At 41.8% G+C, this 17,799-nt stretch overlaps 1 protein-coding gene across 2 annotated transcripts in view; it reads right to left on the bottom strand.

Annotated features, from left to right (window-relative positions):
• tead1a (TEA domain family member 1a) overlaps window positions 1-17,799 on the bottom strand; it is a 44,606-nt gene that overhangs the window by 11,856 nt on the left and 14,951 nt on the right. Inside the window, exons 2-7 of one of the 2 annotated variants that reach the window (XM_063477677.1) lie at window positions 14,022-14,487; window positions 7,264-7,328; window positions 5,040-5,102; window positions 1,877-2,008; window positions 1,623-1,672; window positions 175-236 (exon numbers count right to left, since the gene is read on the bottom strand). In XM_063477677.1, coding sequence (XP_063333747.1) covers window positions 175-236; window positions 1,623-1,672; window positions 1,877-2,008; window positions 5,040-5,102; window positions 7,264-7,328; window positions 14,022-14,226 — 577 coding nt within the window. In that variant the 5' untranslated portion in view covers window positions 14,227-14,487. The remainder of the gene's footprint in view (window positions 1-174; window positions 237-1,622; window positions 1,673-1,876; window positions 2,009-5,039; window positions 5,103-7,263; window positions 7,329-14,021; window positions 14,488-17,799) is intronic. The other variant, XM_063477679.1, reaches the window with a different exon arrangement.

Raw genomic sequence — 17,799 nt, 5'->3', positions numbered from 1 at the left:
ACACCTTTTCCCTCTCACGACCTCTTCACGATACAAAAGCGGGAGTACTGGAGACCCAGGTGTTCAGACAGATTCAAAAACCATCCTGTAGTGAGGCAGCGGTCTAAATGGCAGGAGACAGGACTGCGAGTCCGCTTTAAAAAAAGAAGATAATTGCGCTGTAGTCCGTCTCACCTGAGATCGTGGTGGTCCCTGCTGTCTGCACAGAGTAGGCTTGCTGAGAGAAAGGCTTGATGCTGAGAGAAACAGAGAAGGAAGCAGAAAGGAAGCATTGTCACTGTACTTACATTATACAGCGAGGAAGTCTGCTGTGCGTCTTGTATGAACAGTAGTAGAAGCACAGAGATCAAGAGCAGCTCCGAGTTCAGTAAAAGCTATACCAGCCCTATTTCCGACCATTATCATCATCTCATGGGCACGTAAGAGCAGCAGGTGATGAAATGAAAAGGGGGTTTGAACTTGGTGCAGCTAGCCATGTGAACAGAAACTAGGCCAAGAAACCAGCTTAAACATGTTGGAAATAAAATGTTCCGTTATTTTCTAAGGAATTGGAAGATTCCAGGTGTCACTCCTGCAAACTAATCAGATTTGTGACTTCTGAATTGCCACCTTGTTTAAACATCCATTTATTTATTCTGATTGCATGCATCTGGATGTGTCTGCGAGACTCTTGTTATGATTCTGTCTGCTGCAAAAAAATGCATCAATAACTTTAAGCCAAATCCAGACTGACAACACTGAGAAATCTGGCTTGTCATATTTCAAAAAGCACTTAGTAGTAAATGGGATGAACCCACTCTAACATTTCAAAAACATAGCGAGTACTCAGTAATAATGTCTACAGCCAGAGGAGTGAAAAACTCCTGATGTGAGGGTTTACAAGTTCACTTAAATGAAACAAAGTGCATGTTTCACTGTGTTTAGTACAGTTAGTGGTTAGTATGGCCACTGTAGGTGAAAATGGAAATTACAGAGCAGTTTAAGATGTAAAAAAATTACAAATTTAGAAGACATCTCATAGATTTTGGGGGAAAAAAAATAGGTCTTTTTTTCTCTTGGGCAACGAATTATATTGTGTTACTTTGCAAAGGTGTAACAACCTCTTCACACCAGTGCTGCTGCTGGTGCTTGACATGTGTTATGCCTCCAGTGGATGAACTAATCAAATTTTAGCCTTCTTAGCAATCGGATTAAGCCATAAGAAATTACCCGTGATTTTAGAATGACCTGTAAATTACCACATTGAGCATACTATCAGAAGCATCCCGGCTTCACGGTGCTGTAAATTGGGTCTATTTAGAAGAAAACAACACGCTGATTTGGGAGAACTGACAGCTTATCAAGTTCCTTGACTTAAAAACGAAAATCTCCCAAGTGTTTGCTTGTGAATTCTTAACTTTATCGACAGATTTTACTTTCAAATCATTACAATCTTTCCATAAAGTCGTGAATTGATCTCAAGTTATTTCTCAAATCCTATCCCACACCTGCAGACCAGTCGCTGTTATTTTATTTTACTACAAAAGGGCATAATATGCATGATAGTTTGCAGTTGTGTAAGCATGGACAAAAGAGAAAACATGTAAAGTTGGATGAGAACGTGTAAGGTGACTGCGACTCACTCTTCTGTGGTGGAGCTGGACTGTCCTCCAGGAATCATCCCCTGCCACAGCTGAAAGTACACACATGCACGTTAATACACTGGACTGAGAATGCAATCTCTGCATGTTTTTTGTGCACTGCCACTTCACATTGCTTTATTTCTATTCATCCCCTACTCCCTGTATTTATTCACAGAGAATAAATACAGCACATCTGTGTATCTATGCATGTATGTATGCATGTATGTATGCACGTGTGTGCGCACGAGTATTACCTGTGCATTAGCAGGGAAGCTGGCACGGACTATCCCAGGCAGCAGCTTGCTGTGTATGGCCGTGGCTGAGACGATCTGAGCAGAGGACATGGAGGAGATGCTCTGCAGAGCTTTCTCCTTGGCATTCTGGTCCTGCATGTAAACAAACACCACACACTCATTAACATCGTCATTCCTCTGAACATTGTCATTACCGTGCAGCTTGTGCAGATCAGCAGTGAGTCATAAAAAGCCGGAAAATTCATGAAATTGAGAAGAAGAATCTGAATTGTCTTGACTAATGGAATCTTAAATATTAAAGCTTGAGGGGAAAACACTGTCCCTGTGTGACTGGATGTGATCGGGCTGCCACTTTCCTGCTACTTTTTGATTGCACAAATTAACGTACAGCAATTTAAGTAAACTGCCCAACATGGAGCAGCTCATTTGCCAACAAAACACCGTGTAGCTCCAAGCAAACAATTACAGGAGCTTCTTTTACACCCTTATCAGGGTCAGACTACATTCTTTCATATCTAAATCTCTTGCTTTGTAAAAAACTGTCCCTGTGACGTTTCAGAGCGATTCAGGGGACAGGGCTTTGTCTTTTTGTGCGTGTCATTTGGGTGTGGTGATGTTGCTTGTGGCCTCGAGGGAAAATCGTGGCGACATGAGTGGTGAGCGGCGAGCACAAAGTGTACAGCAGAGCTGAATGTGCTTCACACGGCACGGTGAACATTGCTGATCAGAGCTGCTGCCTCGGGGCAAACGATAACATATAGCAGATTTATAAGCTTGATGATGTGGGCTTATTTATAACGTGAACAAAAAGGCAGCATGAAACTCATGAAACAGCTGAAAGAAATGGAATTAGAGCCACTGCCATAGCTGGAGAATCACTAATTGGCTGCTTCACTCAAGTTAATTGGCACTGAGAGAAATCTCTCCTCCTAGGGGAGGTAATAACATTATAGGAGGCACTGAAATGGGAATCATGCTGGATTTTCATATTAAATACCAGGAGCCATATGGGTATGATAACCACCTTGACCTCAACTCATTCCTTCAAAATCACCAATGATCCTGTTCCTGTTGAATGAGGAAGTATTGTGAAATCCACACAAAGAGTTCCATACGTAGTTAGATTTTTAATAGATGATCAGAAAATGTATTGAAACTACGAGGCAGCAAATGTTACTCGGACAGCAGACACACCTAGGCGTGGACAATGTGATGATCTTGTATCTTGAATGGTCTCATGGTCTGGGATGTGATCTACACTGAGCTCACACTTCCCACTTTTCTAAAATATTTCGGTTTTCTAAATGGTCAAGTGTTACGCAGAGAGGGCGGCAAAGACGACAAACTCCACTGAAACTCACCTGAGCATTAGTTTTGGCAGAACAAAAGATCAAGCTCAGCCAGCAGTACCGGTAGCTCAGTCGATCTCAATCCCTGCCCACGTACGCTGACGGCTAAGCTAATAACCATCTTCACAACCAATTGGGAAATCTTGCATGTGTTATGATACCTGCATACAGTTGCTGCCTGCCCTACAAGCTACTTTGCAACCCATTTCATGCCATTTCTGTCCTAATCAATCTCACAGGTGGCTTCTAGGTTCTGTTAGGGGGGACCTAAAAGGCCTCAGGCTTTCCATGTATAAATTAGTAGAGATGGAATAACAATCCTATTTTGGCTAAAGTGATCCTGAGAGAACTACAGGCACTGCTATAATCGATATTAAAACCTTCAGGGGCTACAGGTCAATTCATTTTAATGGATTAGTGACAGGCTCTGTGACCTAATGCCTGGCTAATCATCTGATCAAGCCTTCATTTTACTCCAAAGACTGTCATACAACCTTTTGGCCATACGAGCCATCCATATACGCAGTTAATCACGTCACACGTTACAGTCACGTAAGAGATGCGTGCAGCTCTTCAAGAAAGCCATGTGGTGACGAGATTAGGTGGAAACATGCCACTGTCACACAGTTAATTTATAGGAGAGCTGTGGTGCTCATTTACAGCTCCATATTTTTGTTTTGGCACTCACACATACACATGTTTGTCTGTTATAAAACATGAACTCGCAAGCATCATCAGTGGCGTGATCTCATGTAAGATTGTCTATAGTTAAAGAGGTCTTTCCATCTCCTTTGTTGACAATTACCGACTTATTTGTGGGTTAAAAAGGTATAATATTCAAGAACTGAAATTAATCTATAGACACATAAAGAAGTACTTCCTCTCAATCGTCACTTATACCCCACTAGAAGCTTTTTGTCATTAGATGTGTAACCAATTAGAAAATTGTTAAGGGGGGTAAAAAATAAATAAATCAGAAAGCAACACTAGAGACATGCTAAAGGGGCACTACCCGTATCAGTAACCTTGTCCATAATATCACTACACTTAAGCAATTTTGTGTGTGCACAAATGTGTTTCTTAAACATATAGTGTATCATCAACAAAAGGATCTATATGAATTCTAATAACCTTTACTATAAACTTAAATTAACCATCCGTTGTTTCTTTTGTGAAAGCAAACAATTCAGCCCCGACTTTGTTCTCATTCCGACTGCTCTTCTCGGAAAACAAGCGCTCCCTTGTTGCTTTACATAAAGTTAATTACAACCAACTGTGAAGAAGAAAAAGAAAGAGGGGGGAAAGAAGGACAAGATACTAAGGGCATGAGATTAACAGACTCAAAGAGAGAGAGAGAGAGTAAGAGGACAAGGACAAAATAATGTATGGATACAAGAGAATGACAGGAAGAGGAGGAGGAAACATGAGAGAGTGAAAAACCTAAACAGACCTAATTATACACCTAGGAAACTGGTGTCAACGTGACAGGCGTCCTCCCAGCTATAGCGTCACATTAACAAGCAAAGAGCAAAGCAGCCAGCCACAGATTCCCACTGCTTCTTCAGGACAGCTTCAGAGACTCAAAATTTTAAAAAGTGATTTTTCTTTCATTCCATTTCTTAGTGTTAACATAGAAAAATCTGTTTGCAGTTCTGTGGATGATGCTGTTTTCACTCTGTTCATCCACTGTAGTCATCACAGCAAATCCTCACTAATCAGCTGTGTTTATAGCAAACAAACTGGAAAAGAAAAAACAGCAACACTTCCTGAGCAGCAGAGGATTTTTCTGGAAATGTTTCTGTGCGGTCTCTTACCTTTAGCTTGGACTGAAATTCCCTGGATTTTCTTCGGGCCAATACTTGGATGTGACTGGATACCTGGAGGAGAGGAGACGAGAGGAGAGGACGAAGTGAAGGAGGAGTTGAAGGGTAGGAAGGAGAGGAGGAAGAACCAAACAGTGAGTTGCCATGGTTATGAAAGGACTGTTGCTACACTGGAAGGGTGCGCACACACACACAGACACACACCTACCTCCCCTGACAACAGTGAATAGACCCATCTATGCGCATCTTTTGAGCAAGCAAAAAGACACTTGGGAACACGGGCCAAGAGCTCAGATACTAAGATTACACTTCACTGACATGCAATAATTAAAAAATAAATAAAAATCCAGACACCCAGTTAGTGCTTCTAAACAGACGGGTGGTATAATTTATCATTCTCCTGTATTTATATCATTGCTCAACTTGTAACAGTAGCGCAGCTGCTGATACTAGGCAGTTAGTCGGACAATGCGTTCCTGGTTTCACCTCATCCTTTCTAGTAGCACAGAGAAGATGTCACATTTGGTTGTTGTGACAACAAACACAACACTTTCCAACACAGTTTATTTGACTGGACGACCGTTATGTTAAAATGAAATGAAACTGCAGAATAAACACATTATATATGGCACACAATATAACATAATACATATACTCCAATTAAAATCCATCAATGGAACATAACCATAGTCAACAATATGAGGTCCAAAATGCACGTGTATATAATATAAAAGGATGGTTGGTCGTCAGTAAAACTACAGTTATAGTTACATCAGAGGTTAGCTTGTGAATGCTGGCTTACAGCTCCAGCTGCACTATCACACTTACCAGAGCTTTACTAAGCACACACATCTTTACCTCGAGGTAACACTGATACAAGTAACCAGCATAGCCAGTGTTGGGAAGGTTACTTTTAAAATGTATTCCACTACAGATTACAGAGTACATGCCCCAAAATGTATTCTGTAACGTATTCCGTTGCGTTACTCAATGAGAGTAACATATTCTGAATACTTTGGATTACTTAATATATTATCGTGCTGTTTACAACTACATGAATGTACTATTGCTGTGATTTATTACTATTACTGAAGGTTATTCGCCATACCAATACCAACTAGATGTTTAAATCTTAATATAAAATGAGTAACAGTAGGTGGACATTAGGTAAGGCTGCACTTTTTGCAGCGATCTCGTATAGAAAACTATTCCGCGCGTATATAAAACAGGTCCGCGGCTCCGAACCATAGTAAAGGGACCTCTGGCTAATATGCCGGGTTCGTGTCAAAAACTAGCTTTACTTTGTTGTTTGGGTCAACTTTGCTAGCGAGAGACAGAGAGAGGCGTTGAAAGGCTGCTCCAACGGAACTTATTGTTTCGGAGGAAAACACGAACACAGTGTACAGTTGGGTCTTAATAGCTTATTTACAACTGGGCTCGTCAGGCACTGTTTTTGGCTGCAGTGGTTATTATTATATTTACATGCTTCGGTCTCCCGTTTCTGCTCAGTGACAACTCTTTTCCACTCTCCTTTTTCTCCCTCCCTCGTTCACAGACACATAACGGGTATGGTAGTCCATTCTCCCTGCAGCACGGACTACACTGCCCATGAACCTACATTCTTTAGGGCGATGCCTGTAACACTCTGCCTACTGCCTTCATATTAAATATTTTTTGAATAATAATTTTTAAAAATATTTCGGCACGTCATTTATGCGGGCCGCAACTAGGGGTGACATGGGCCGCGAGATTGAGACACAGGCATTAGAGCCTCTTAATGCGTCTTTTGTTTGGGTTTCCACCGGTGTGGAATTACCAAAAATAGAGAGAGCATAGCCTAACATATGAAACAGGAAAAGACCGCCGTGTAATCCCTTTATTTCAGCAAAGTAACCGTATTCTGAATTCCACCTTTTTAAACGGTAACTGTAGCGGAACACAGTTACTCATATTATGTATTTTAAATACGTAACACAGGTACATGTATTCCATTACTCCCCAACACTGAGTATAGCTGACTAGCTGCACCTGAATGGGCTTTTTTTGCACTGCTGAATCAACAGCTGATCGGGGAAACAATATCCTTTAAATCTCTGTGCTTTTTCCGACAGTTGGAGATCTTTTTTTTTTCCAAGCTACTCTTTGTATAATGGGATACGTGGCGATCCATACTGTAGGCGGCATGACTGGATTTAAAGGGCACTCCCATTATTACCTGTTTCCTTGTTCGCGTCTTCCCCGTTCGGAGTTTGATGTATCTGGCTATCAGCTCGTTTCGACCTGGAGGCACAAGACACAGAACATAGTAATGAAACATTATGCATGCCCACATGCATGTTAAACCCCATTTGACCGGTCTTTCGTTTACGAGGACAATCGCACGCAGAAATCATATGACCCTGACAAACAACTTAGTGGCTGATTTAGAGCTGTTGACCCAGCGGCCCGGTTGACGTGCAGTTTCACATAGAAACGCTGTAATCACCGATACCCCTGTTGAGCCGTCCACACATACACACATGCACACAAAATCACACACGCCACGGCCCTGAATACACATGACCCAACAATACAGGCATTCATGCGGACCGGCCGTCCCCTGATTAAAGGAGCCAGCAGGCCAGCTGTACCCGTGTTTACGCGTGCACACATACACGCACACATAAAGACACACACACACGCACGCACGCTTACGATGCTGAATAATTCAACCCATTCAATGGGGAGCACAGCAGACTCAGCATGACCTGGCTAGTATAGATTAGCCAGGGAGAGGGAGGCAGTGAGAAACAAAGCAGAAAAACACAACTTTTACATCCAGAGAAACTGCGAAGGGGAGGGGAGGGGTCGTTTGCACATATTAACTTAGGCCTGCTCAGCCTGGCTATATTACAGCTTTACAGTCCTTAGGAATTAAAGACGACAGACCATTTTACAGATTTTGGGAAATTATGTAATTTGACTGTAATTTTATTTGCTAACAAGCAAATGCGGTTCAGTTTGGTTTGGTTTGGTTTCGCTCCCGATCTGTTCTCTGTTGCAACCAAGTGGAAAACCAAAGTCGGGCCAGCTGGCCAACTGATGGTCAAGATCAGCACAAAGCCAAACCTCTACACACTACCCAAATGGCTCGCAACAATAGCCCTAACTAACTAGCAGATGGTGTGTGTGCATGCGTGTGTGTGTCTGTGTGTGTGTGTACCTTCTGAGCAGTCCCACTCTCACTGAGATATGGAGCTTAGACTGATAAAATCTACAGCTCACCATGCAGGTGTTTTCCTTCTAGCAGTCAAAAGCTGTGACTGACGACAGCACGCAGACGCACACACACACAGTACACATAGATGTATACGCAAACATGAGTGCGTGCTGTGAACGCGTGCACAGAAACACACACACACTGAGTAGTCCTGGCTGTGGAGGCTGACATCTGACTCCAGAGGGGCCAGCTGGTCTTTCTAGGAGGCTTAACGGTGAATTATCATCCTTCACTAACCCTGCGGCACACATCCCTCACTCTCACCCTCCCTCTCTTTCAAAAACTCTCCAGCACACACACACGCACACACACACAAACACACTTTCTTCCCTCCCTCCATTCGTCCATCCATCCATCCTGTGTTCTGGCTGTTCCTTTTCCCCCCTCCTCTGTCCCTCTTGTAGTGAATGGGCTTCCCGTCTGCTCCCTCCCTCCCTCTTCCACTCTCTGTCTCCATCTCTCTCTACTTGCCCAGTGAAAGACTTCAAGGCCAAAGTCAGATGGTCATTAACCGTGACGAACAGAAGCAACCCCCGCGCTCCCCCCAGCTCCCTATCTCTAGGCTGAGGCCACCGCGTGCAAGCCGATATTAATGGAGACGACAAACTGGGAAGAAAGAAAAGTAATGAAATTACATGTTTGTTATGTGATTCTGAACCATTTAGAGCTGATTTGAGAACACGAAAAAAGTTCCAGAAAACACACGAAACAAGACCCGGGTTGGTGATGTAATGCTTCGAAGACACAGGGTTACAATATGAAAGTGCATACGAGGTGGTACGAGGCAGAACGGGTGAGAAGGAGAAGCTAAATCAGAAGCTTCCTGCACTTTGTGTGGTTAGAAATGCGCCTTTTCTTTCCTGTCCGCAAGCCGCAGTACATTACTGTTACGCCGTCGCTCTCTTAGTGGGGTGATTAAGAGCTTCAGCTGCTTTATAGAATAGCTCAAAACCCCTTTCAGAATAAGGTCAAGGCCTCGCTGACCGCGCTCGCTAACAAGGCTGGAGTTGAGTGGTGTGTATTGTTGTGTACCCTGGACAGACCTCAGAGACCACAGGGGCCAAACACTGGCCTAGAGCCTGGATTCACAGCAGCTTTGTGGGAGTTTCTGTTCGTTACATCCAAAAAGCGGTTTTTAAAGTGCTAAACCTTTAGAATTTTCATTTGCACTCATTTGAGGCTCTTCCCTTTGTCCTCCAAGGCACAATCCCTGAAATCCTGGTTGGTGCAGACTGAAGTTAATCTTTCATTTATTACAAACAAGCTGCCAGTTCTTTTAAAGAGTAACCAAATCCTGTTAATCTTTTACTGCCAGGTGATGCCACCTGCAGAGATTTGGTAACATCGACTTACTCTAATGTTGGACGACCGTAATATGTAGCGCATCACGGTATCTGACCTGTTTCAAAGGAACCAAGGAGTGTTGACTGAGTGTTCCCAGCACCGTGTAAATATTATTTTTCAAAGTGCTGATAATAATATGATATTTTGTTAAATTTCTCATGTTAACACGACTGCCACTGTCAGGGAACGGAATAATGTGATGATTAAAACATGCAACATGATGAAGAAGCTGTGAGGATAGAACCAGTAAAAGACTTAAACCCTCAACTCTGACAACAAATAAAGCCTTTAATATTCATTTTCTCCTTTCATTCTGAAACCACTCCAAAATTTCAGTATTAATACCAGTTTATTCCAATTCAGTTACAGTGCACACTGAAATTAAACGTGGACTAAAAAAAATAATAATAATTTCATATTACAGTGGTCTAAGACGACTCGTTATTTGTGGGGGAATGATCGCAGGACTCGGCAGTTCCTCTTTGCTTTGTTTTTGCGTCTCTTTCTTTTCCTTCGGTCTTATAAATCCTGTTACCCGCAGCAGCACACGTCAGCTTTGACGGCCGAAGTCACGGACTAGCTGGAGAGCATTTAGCAGCTTAAAAAAAGCCAGATATTTCCTTTTTAAAGTGTTTGTGGAGACAGCTAAAAGGAGAGCGAAGGCTACCAGATTTCCATTTGCCAAACAGGGCTTAAATAAATGCTAATGCAGACCCGTGCTCACGCACATGTTCACCATAAGGTGATAAGATCTGGGTGTTGTGCTTAAAGCTTGTCAGCACTGCTGATCATGTAGTGAAAACCACACTAATCTGACCAGACACTGACTTAAGGGTAAATTTGTTTTCTACTAAATTATCCTTTAAAAAGTAATTTCTCTACTTTTATGTGATTTATTAGAAATAAAGACAAATGTAGCTGAAAAACGCAGCGATTTGAGGAACTTTTCTCTTAATAATGTCAGATAAAGTAGGCGGCAGTGAGCCTGAAATTTAGTGAATCTTATGCTTTGTATTTTATTATTACTGGAAAAGGATTTTGGGTAGGTTACAGCCCCTAAGAAGGTAAAAAACTATAGATACATCAGCAGGGTACAGTAACGCACACACAGGAAGAAACATTTAAAAAATACAGTCACGCATCGGGCATGTGAGGATTAAATTCCTGGCCATCTAAAGGATTTCGAAATGAAGAGACAAAGGCAGAAGGGTAGCTAGCCCTTTGTCTTAGGGGAAGATGAAGAGTATCTTCAAAATGAGTCATATAAGTCGAGTAACTGGTTTCGCTGAAGTTGATTTTGCAACGTTGTTGGTATGTCGACTGGAAAGAACCAAAACCATTCAGCCCCAATGAAGGATGTCAAGCAACACCTCCAGTTTAAGATGATTACATTTTTACAATGAAGAAAATGTAGGTGTGTATTACACCATGTGACTGGAAAAGTTTTGCCAACATGTGTCACAGTCTATACTTCTTCCACTGTTATTCTCAATAAGTAAAGCCCCCTGTGGCATAGCTGGTTCGAGCATGCTCACCGCTTAAGAGACAGATGCCGTTCTGTGTATTAGTCAGTAGATCTATAGGATATGTAGGAGACAAAGACACTGGTCATTATATTGTACTTTTGATGCATCTTTCCCAAGGATAATAGAGCCATTATTCACCTTTTCATTCCCTGTTATATGCACCCACATTATGATGTTTCTAAGCTTCTCATCCACTAAGTTTATCCCGGCACTTTTTGTACCCGTTTCTTCTTCTTTTACATTTCACTCCATTTTCCTGCACCCTGTGGGGGGTGTTTCTAGAACCGCAGTAGTCCCCTGCCTATCAGGTATTACTCGTTTCTCCTCTGTACTGTAAGACTACTTACCAGTCACTTAGTGTGCCTTAATGTAATGTCAAAGAAAGCGAATCTACCCTTAAAGATGCTTAAGTTTGCCTTTAATAGCTAAGCTTGTTTTTGGCTTCTGTGCAAGCAGGAAAAAAGCAGAAAAATCATTAAAAAACAAAACAAACTCAGCTCAGCCTCAAGAGCCCGATTACACACCAGGCATGAAATAAAATAAGAGCCTATTCGATCCTGCAAGCTCCATTAGCTAAAAATTAGAATAAACTAGATACTGTTTTATAATTCCGGTTAGCGCAGATGTTGTAGGCAATGATTAAAACCCCTGGTCTCTGTGGCCAAATGCTGCTCATCCCTTCTTGCCATTTCGCCTTTCCTGCTCTGCCTCTGAAAACAGACACCATCTAACTCGATTAGGTCACCATGATAAACGTGTCAACAACCTGCACACAGAGTCAACAAGGTAAACAACCAAACATGCCACCAAGGCAGAGAACAGAATGAGTCTGATTGATCGGCAACTGATCGGGAACACAAAGGAGGTCGATCGCGAGGTTTAGCATCAACGCGACTTCTGCACGACAGGAGTGCGCTGCTGCTTCCGATCTGTGCATGTCCGTAGCGTTTAGGGTTTGGGTTGTCAGCTGCAAGGTTTTTTGGGTACACCTCTCTCTGTTTCTGCTCTATTCAGAGAACAGCAGCAGTGCATCCATGAATAACCAGGGGATGTGAAAGAACCACATTTACATGTAAATATAACCAAAATCACAACACAGCCATTGTCGTCAGTCTATGTGTTTGGCACCAATCACACTGATGTTCTAAAATCCAGATGTCAGCAGTACAAAACAGAGGTCTCTAACTATGTTATTATAACCGACTAATGGGCTCATATTGGTTCTTTGTCTGATAACAAAATATGACAAAACATATTTTTTTAAAGTTACTGGGAGAGAAACAAATAGTAATAGTGGTTTTCATTCGAGTAACATTTAGCTCATTTCTGTTGAAAGCTGGTGACAGTTCAATGGTTTGATTTACATTATGCATCACAACTCAGCCAAATAATGCAGCGAGATTATTTTTGTTCCATAGCCCTCCATAAGAACACACGTGGCCAGATCTATACATCCGAAAATGTATTAATTTTATTTTCACCTTTATTTTGGACAGCACAGTACAACAGCAGAGAGAGAGAGAGCAAGGGGAACAACACACAGGAAATGGCCCAGGGCGGACTCGAACCCAGAAGCCTTTTAGCAAATAAGTCACCTGCTCAACCACTGAGTTATACCAGCACACAGAACATTAGTGCTGTTGTTTTAAGACATCTAATTATAGTAGATCATGTTCCTCATAGATTATCATAGCATTAATGTTACATAAGTTTGTTTTACAGGCTTAGAAACTCTTCTTATTGTGTCTCTGGGGTTCAAAGAAAAGGACAGATGAAGCAAAACAGTAACATGAAGCTAAAAAAAGAAGACGATTCGCTAAAATTGCAAAAATTCCGATATGGTTGAAGGAAACTGTGACGTTGGGACAATTCACAAGTTTTTAAAAGTATAACTTTAAGGTGCTTTAAAAAGTCCTGACCTTAACCTAACCAAACACCCTAGAGACCACTGGTACACAGACTGTAAGCCAGATCCCCCATGAACAGGACCTGACCTCACTAATGGGACAAACAAATATGGCCGCCCTTTTTCGGGGCTCATATTTAGCGTTCTAGTCTGTGTGGGACCTTTAACCTATATGATAGTTATTTCCTCTATCTCATATTTGGGATACTGATTTTGATTTTCTCTCGATTCCCAAAACTCAAGAAGTATTCACTAGAGAGCGATACGACGAAAGAGAGGAAAAAAGAAAAACAACAGGGTGAAAGGGAGGGGGGGGACGCAGCTGGTGGCAGCCAGAGAACCATCTGTTCATCACTCTATTAGTTCACACACACACACACACATATATGTACTCTCTCTCTTAGTCCCACGCTCACACACACTGTGCACCTATAGCCTGCTTCTATTTCCTCTCTTTTACGGCTCTTTTCTCCCCCTGCATCTCTGACACTTTGCCCTGCGAGACAAGCCTCCGCCACAGCCGTCTATGTCGTTATTCGCACCGTCTGACACAACAGCGAACATTTCAACAGCTCGGCCAATCGCTCGGTGTGTTTATATCACATTCTACCACATATATCGTGTGAATTAGTGATGAACTATCAAAATTATTCACACTTATTAAATATGGCCCACTGTTGTAGAAGAACACAAACAAGTGACCTCTGTTTGTTTGCGCCTTCGTGAAGAAACCAAAACAAAGCACACGGGGTGCATCGCACTTTCACAACAGTTCCCGTAATTCACAGTCCAAAGCAATAGGAACATTTACTAAGCGAGGAGTAATACTGTTTTTCATTGTTTATCTACACTGATATGAGAAAAAGACCTTTTTTCAGTTTTTGAAGTGTCAGTAACTTGTACTGATTTATACCCAGCCCTGATTTCCCATCACTCACCGTACATCTTCCCTTCATCCGACAGTATAATCTTCCTCCTTCCACAGGGCGGATAGATGGCCAGGGCCTCCTGGAAGCTCTGCTCGATGTCCGGGCTCCAAACTCCCTCGGGATCCCCATCCATGGTCTTGTCCCCTCCAGAATCACTCAGTCTGTCCATGTCCTCCCCTGGACTCTCACTGCCACTCCAGCTACTGCGCTCCATACTGGCAGCTAACGTTAACTAGCTGATGTGTACTCAGTGCAAATGCCTTGATGCCAAGTTGATAAAGTAATTAAAAGTCTAGTGATAAACTGAAGCTAAAATGAACTATAATGGTAATAATTAACTCCCAGTAACGACGGCCAGCTGTGGCCAACTAGAAACTGACGGTAGCTCCAAATGGTAACTACCAGTAATAAAAATTTAAGGACTAGTGAACTGTAGAAAAGTGAGTGAGCCGCTCCAAAATCCAACCTCAGAGCTCTACAAGAAAAGAAGAATAACAAAGAAAAGTATCGTATTAGTCATTAATATTCAAACTTGATTCTTCCCATATATGTAAATTAAATTTTACTGCAGCAACACAAGCTCACGTATAAGACAAGACAAAGTGGCAAGCTATTGAAAAACCCTTTAATATTGAAACTGCGAATAATTTTACTGTTTGGTACAGTAGGAGTCTGCTTATAACCACTGACTGTGTAAAAGATGGATGCAGCTTTAGGATCTGAAAACTGAAGCCAACACTGACCAGCAGGGGCCGATTCCTCTGGTTCCAAAAAGACTCCCGATTGTATAGAAGTCTCTGGAAAAACGTCCCTATGATCCCTTATTCTGTGAAAGCGATCAGGAGAGTGTTCACTGCGATCAAACGCTTGAATAAAACATTGAGTTCTGTTCCACAGACAGATGCGCCTCTCGCTTGTCATGTCCGATTCCAAAGCACCAAGACGGCGACAGCAAAAACAAAATCAGCTCGAGGCTTCGCTTTTCCAGCGAGCAGTCTTACTGTGGCTGTGCCTATGTTTTATCAAAAAACTAACACAAAAAAGAGCAAGAAAAGGACAAAAGAAACTAGAGTCAAAGTTTTGATACAATTACATCCCCAAACCCAGAGGAAAGGATCAACTGATCACCCAGCGCTCCAATGATCCAATGAGCTTCTCGGTCATGTTCAAGAGACAAATACGGATTTCACTGCTAAATTTTGGTTTTCTGCTTGCATTGTGCAGGTGTGATCACCACATCCCAGAATTTCATTTCAGAAAATGGGACAAACATAATGGAGGGGTGCCATTCTTCTCTCTCTGCAGCCTGCTTTGTGATTCACACTGATATTAAGTCAGATTTTTTTTTTTAAACCAGGAAAATATTTTTTAATGTAGCTTTAAGTTCCGATCAACATGTAGCAAGCCTGTATTCCAGCTGCAAGAGGTAAAGTATTGCTTCCTTTCATGAAGGAAATTGCCTATTTTGTTAAAACCGTTGTGGTACATCAAATCCATGCACGTAAGGAGTGCAAGCGTGTGAGGGGCAGGCTACTACTACACACAGCGACAGACTCAGGGAGGGAAAAAAGACAAACTGAAGGGGCTTGCCAGCTGCCTACAATTCTTCTAAAATCCCCCATGGTAAACAGCAGGGTTGGCGCAGTACACACCACACTCAAACACCACCACCATATGCACACACACACACACACGCATAGAAACACACACGCACACACGCATAGAAACACACACGCACACACACACAATTACTGTGCCAGCCCCTTGGGCGAACACATGTCATTTTGTCTGGTCTTCTACTGTTCACACTTCCCATGCACTGTCCCCTGCCACAGCCTGAACAAGCCTGCAGTGTGAAGTAGATATGTGTGTGTGTGTGTGTGTGTGTGTGTGTGTGTGTGTGTGTGTGTGTGTGTGTGTGTGTGTGTGTGTGTGTGTGTGTGTCTATACTTAACACAATTATATTTGACAGTAAGCACACATGCCACTGAAGCATGTAAAGCAGCAGGCAACATTTTGGACACATTTTAACCCCGTCTGCACACCAGCGTTCAGCTCGAGGCTTTTTAACACCTGGGGGAAAACGCTGCGAATCCACAAGAAAACATCCGCTGGCAGAGAATTACAGACATGTGTAATGAAAGGGATCTGCTGGTTTTACTAGAGTCTGTCCCCAGGTTCTCTCTTCATGCTTATTCTGTTCACCCTCGTTTCCGTTTCCTCTCCAACTTCCCATCGTGGCTTTCTTCCCCGCCTCTTCCCGCCCATCCCTCTCCAGCAGTTTTCCCCATTCAAACAAAGATTCATTCATCCCGCAGCCCGCACCAATGAGCAGCAGCAGCTGCATTTCTTACAAGTTTCGGTGTCTCTGTGAGACTCTTCGTGCTGAAGTCAGAATACAGGCGCTGTGATCGTCTAGTTTCACATTACAGTCATTTTACCGATACGTCAATGGCAAATTTTAAATAAGTCAGCTCTTGTTAATTTGTTGTCAACCTTCAACCTTTCACAAAAAACGACTAAATATGTTGCTTCCATATGGTAGCTAACAGAAGGTGATAGCACAATATTACACTAGACTCAATTTTGTTTGTAAAGGGCTTTTTAAAGCCCATCAGAGTCAGTCACTGACATTGGCAACCTATTAAAATCAAGGTTTAAAGCATCACTGAGCAATATTTTATAATAAATAGAGGATAAAATGACTAGTTTTGATTTCTACTACTGATTAAGGTCAATTCCAGCTGCATCTCACAGCTGTTTAGAGACAATGAACCCACAGCACAGCACGAAACCAGCATGAACTTTGTTGACTTTTCTTACTTTTCGTCATAATTTTCATCAGTGACTCTTTGTTTCCTCACAAAAACAACATAATAGCCAAGTTAAAAAACTATGATGACTTTTTGTCGATAAATAAAAACGAGATGGAAATATTCTGGAGAGACGAGATCCAATCAGAACTGATTACACTACAAAATGTCAACGATTTGAAGGAAGAGAAGAGAGTAAACATGTGGACACTCTGCATTTAAAGTCAAGGGAAGTAAGACGTTTTATATATTGTGGAGCAACTCTCACTATTAAAAACATTTTGTATTTTAATCAACTGAAAGACTTCAAATTTTTAAACATCATAAGATAAGACACCTTAAATTTGACTGAAACTAAAGAGCATTTAAGTCAAAAGACTACGACTAAAACGTAAATCAAAATTTACTGTCAAAATGAACACAGCGAAAATATACAGTTAAAGTCAGAAAAAGACTTCTTAGAAGAGTAACCAGTGGACGTGCATTTTAAATTTTATTGCTACATTTTCAGCTAAAATTACTTTATATTTAAAACTAAAGATCTAATAAAAACATGTATAAATCAACTGACCTTTGGGGAGCTGTTAGCATGTTCCATCCATCTTGCTCAGCTTACCCAATTCAGGACAAGACGGAAGTATTTTCTTGACAAGAATTCTGTTCTGTGCAGGATTTTGAGTCTCTTATATGGATTCATTTTGTAGATTTTGTAAGTTTAACAAAGCATTATTTGTGCCATTGCTAAGGAAAAGGAAACAGGTATTGCACGAAAGACAAAATTAACTTTCTTATTTAAGATAAAACCTGGATTCTGGAACTTGGACAAAGCTCTGAGCGAATCAGTTACTAACTGATTGTTTTTTTATTTGTATTCTTTTATAGTTCTTATAAGAAAGGACCGTAAAGGGGCTTAGAAAAAGGAAGAGACAAGCAGCAACGTGGTGGCCAGAGATTGTGGAATCTCAGTGAAGTTT

Source organism: Pelmatolapia mariae, linkage group LG7 (genome assembly GCF_036321145.2).
Source record: "Pelmatolapia mariae isolate MD_Pm_ZW linkage group LG7, Pm_UMD_F_2, whole genome shotgun sequence".
Lineage (NCBI taxonomy): Eukaryota > Metazoa > Chordata > Actinopteri > Cichliformes > Cichlidae > Pelmatolapia > Pelmatolapia mariae.
Note: the sequence above shows the minus strand (reverse complement) of the source record. Positions and strands in the feature narration are given on the sequence as shown.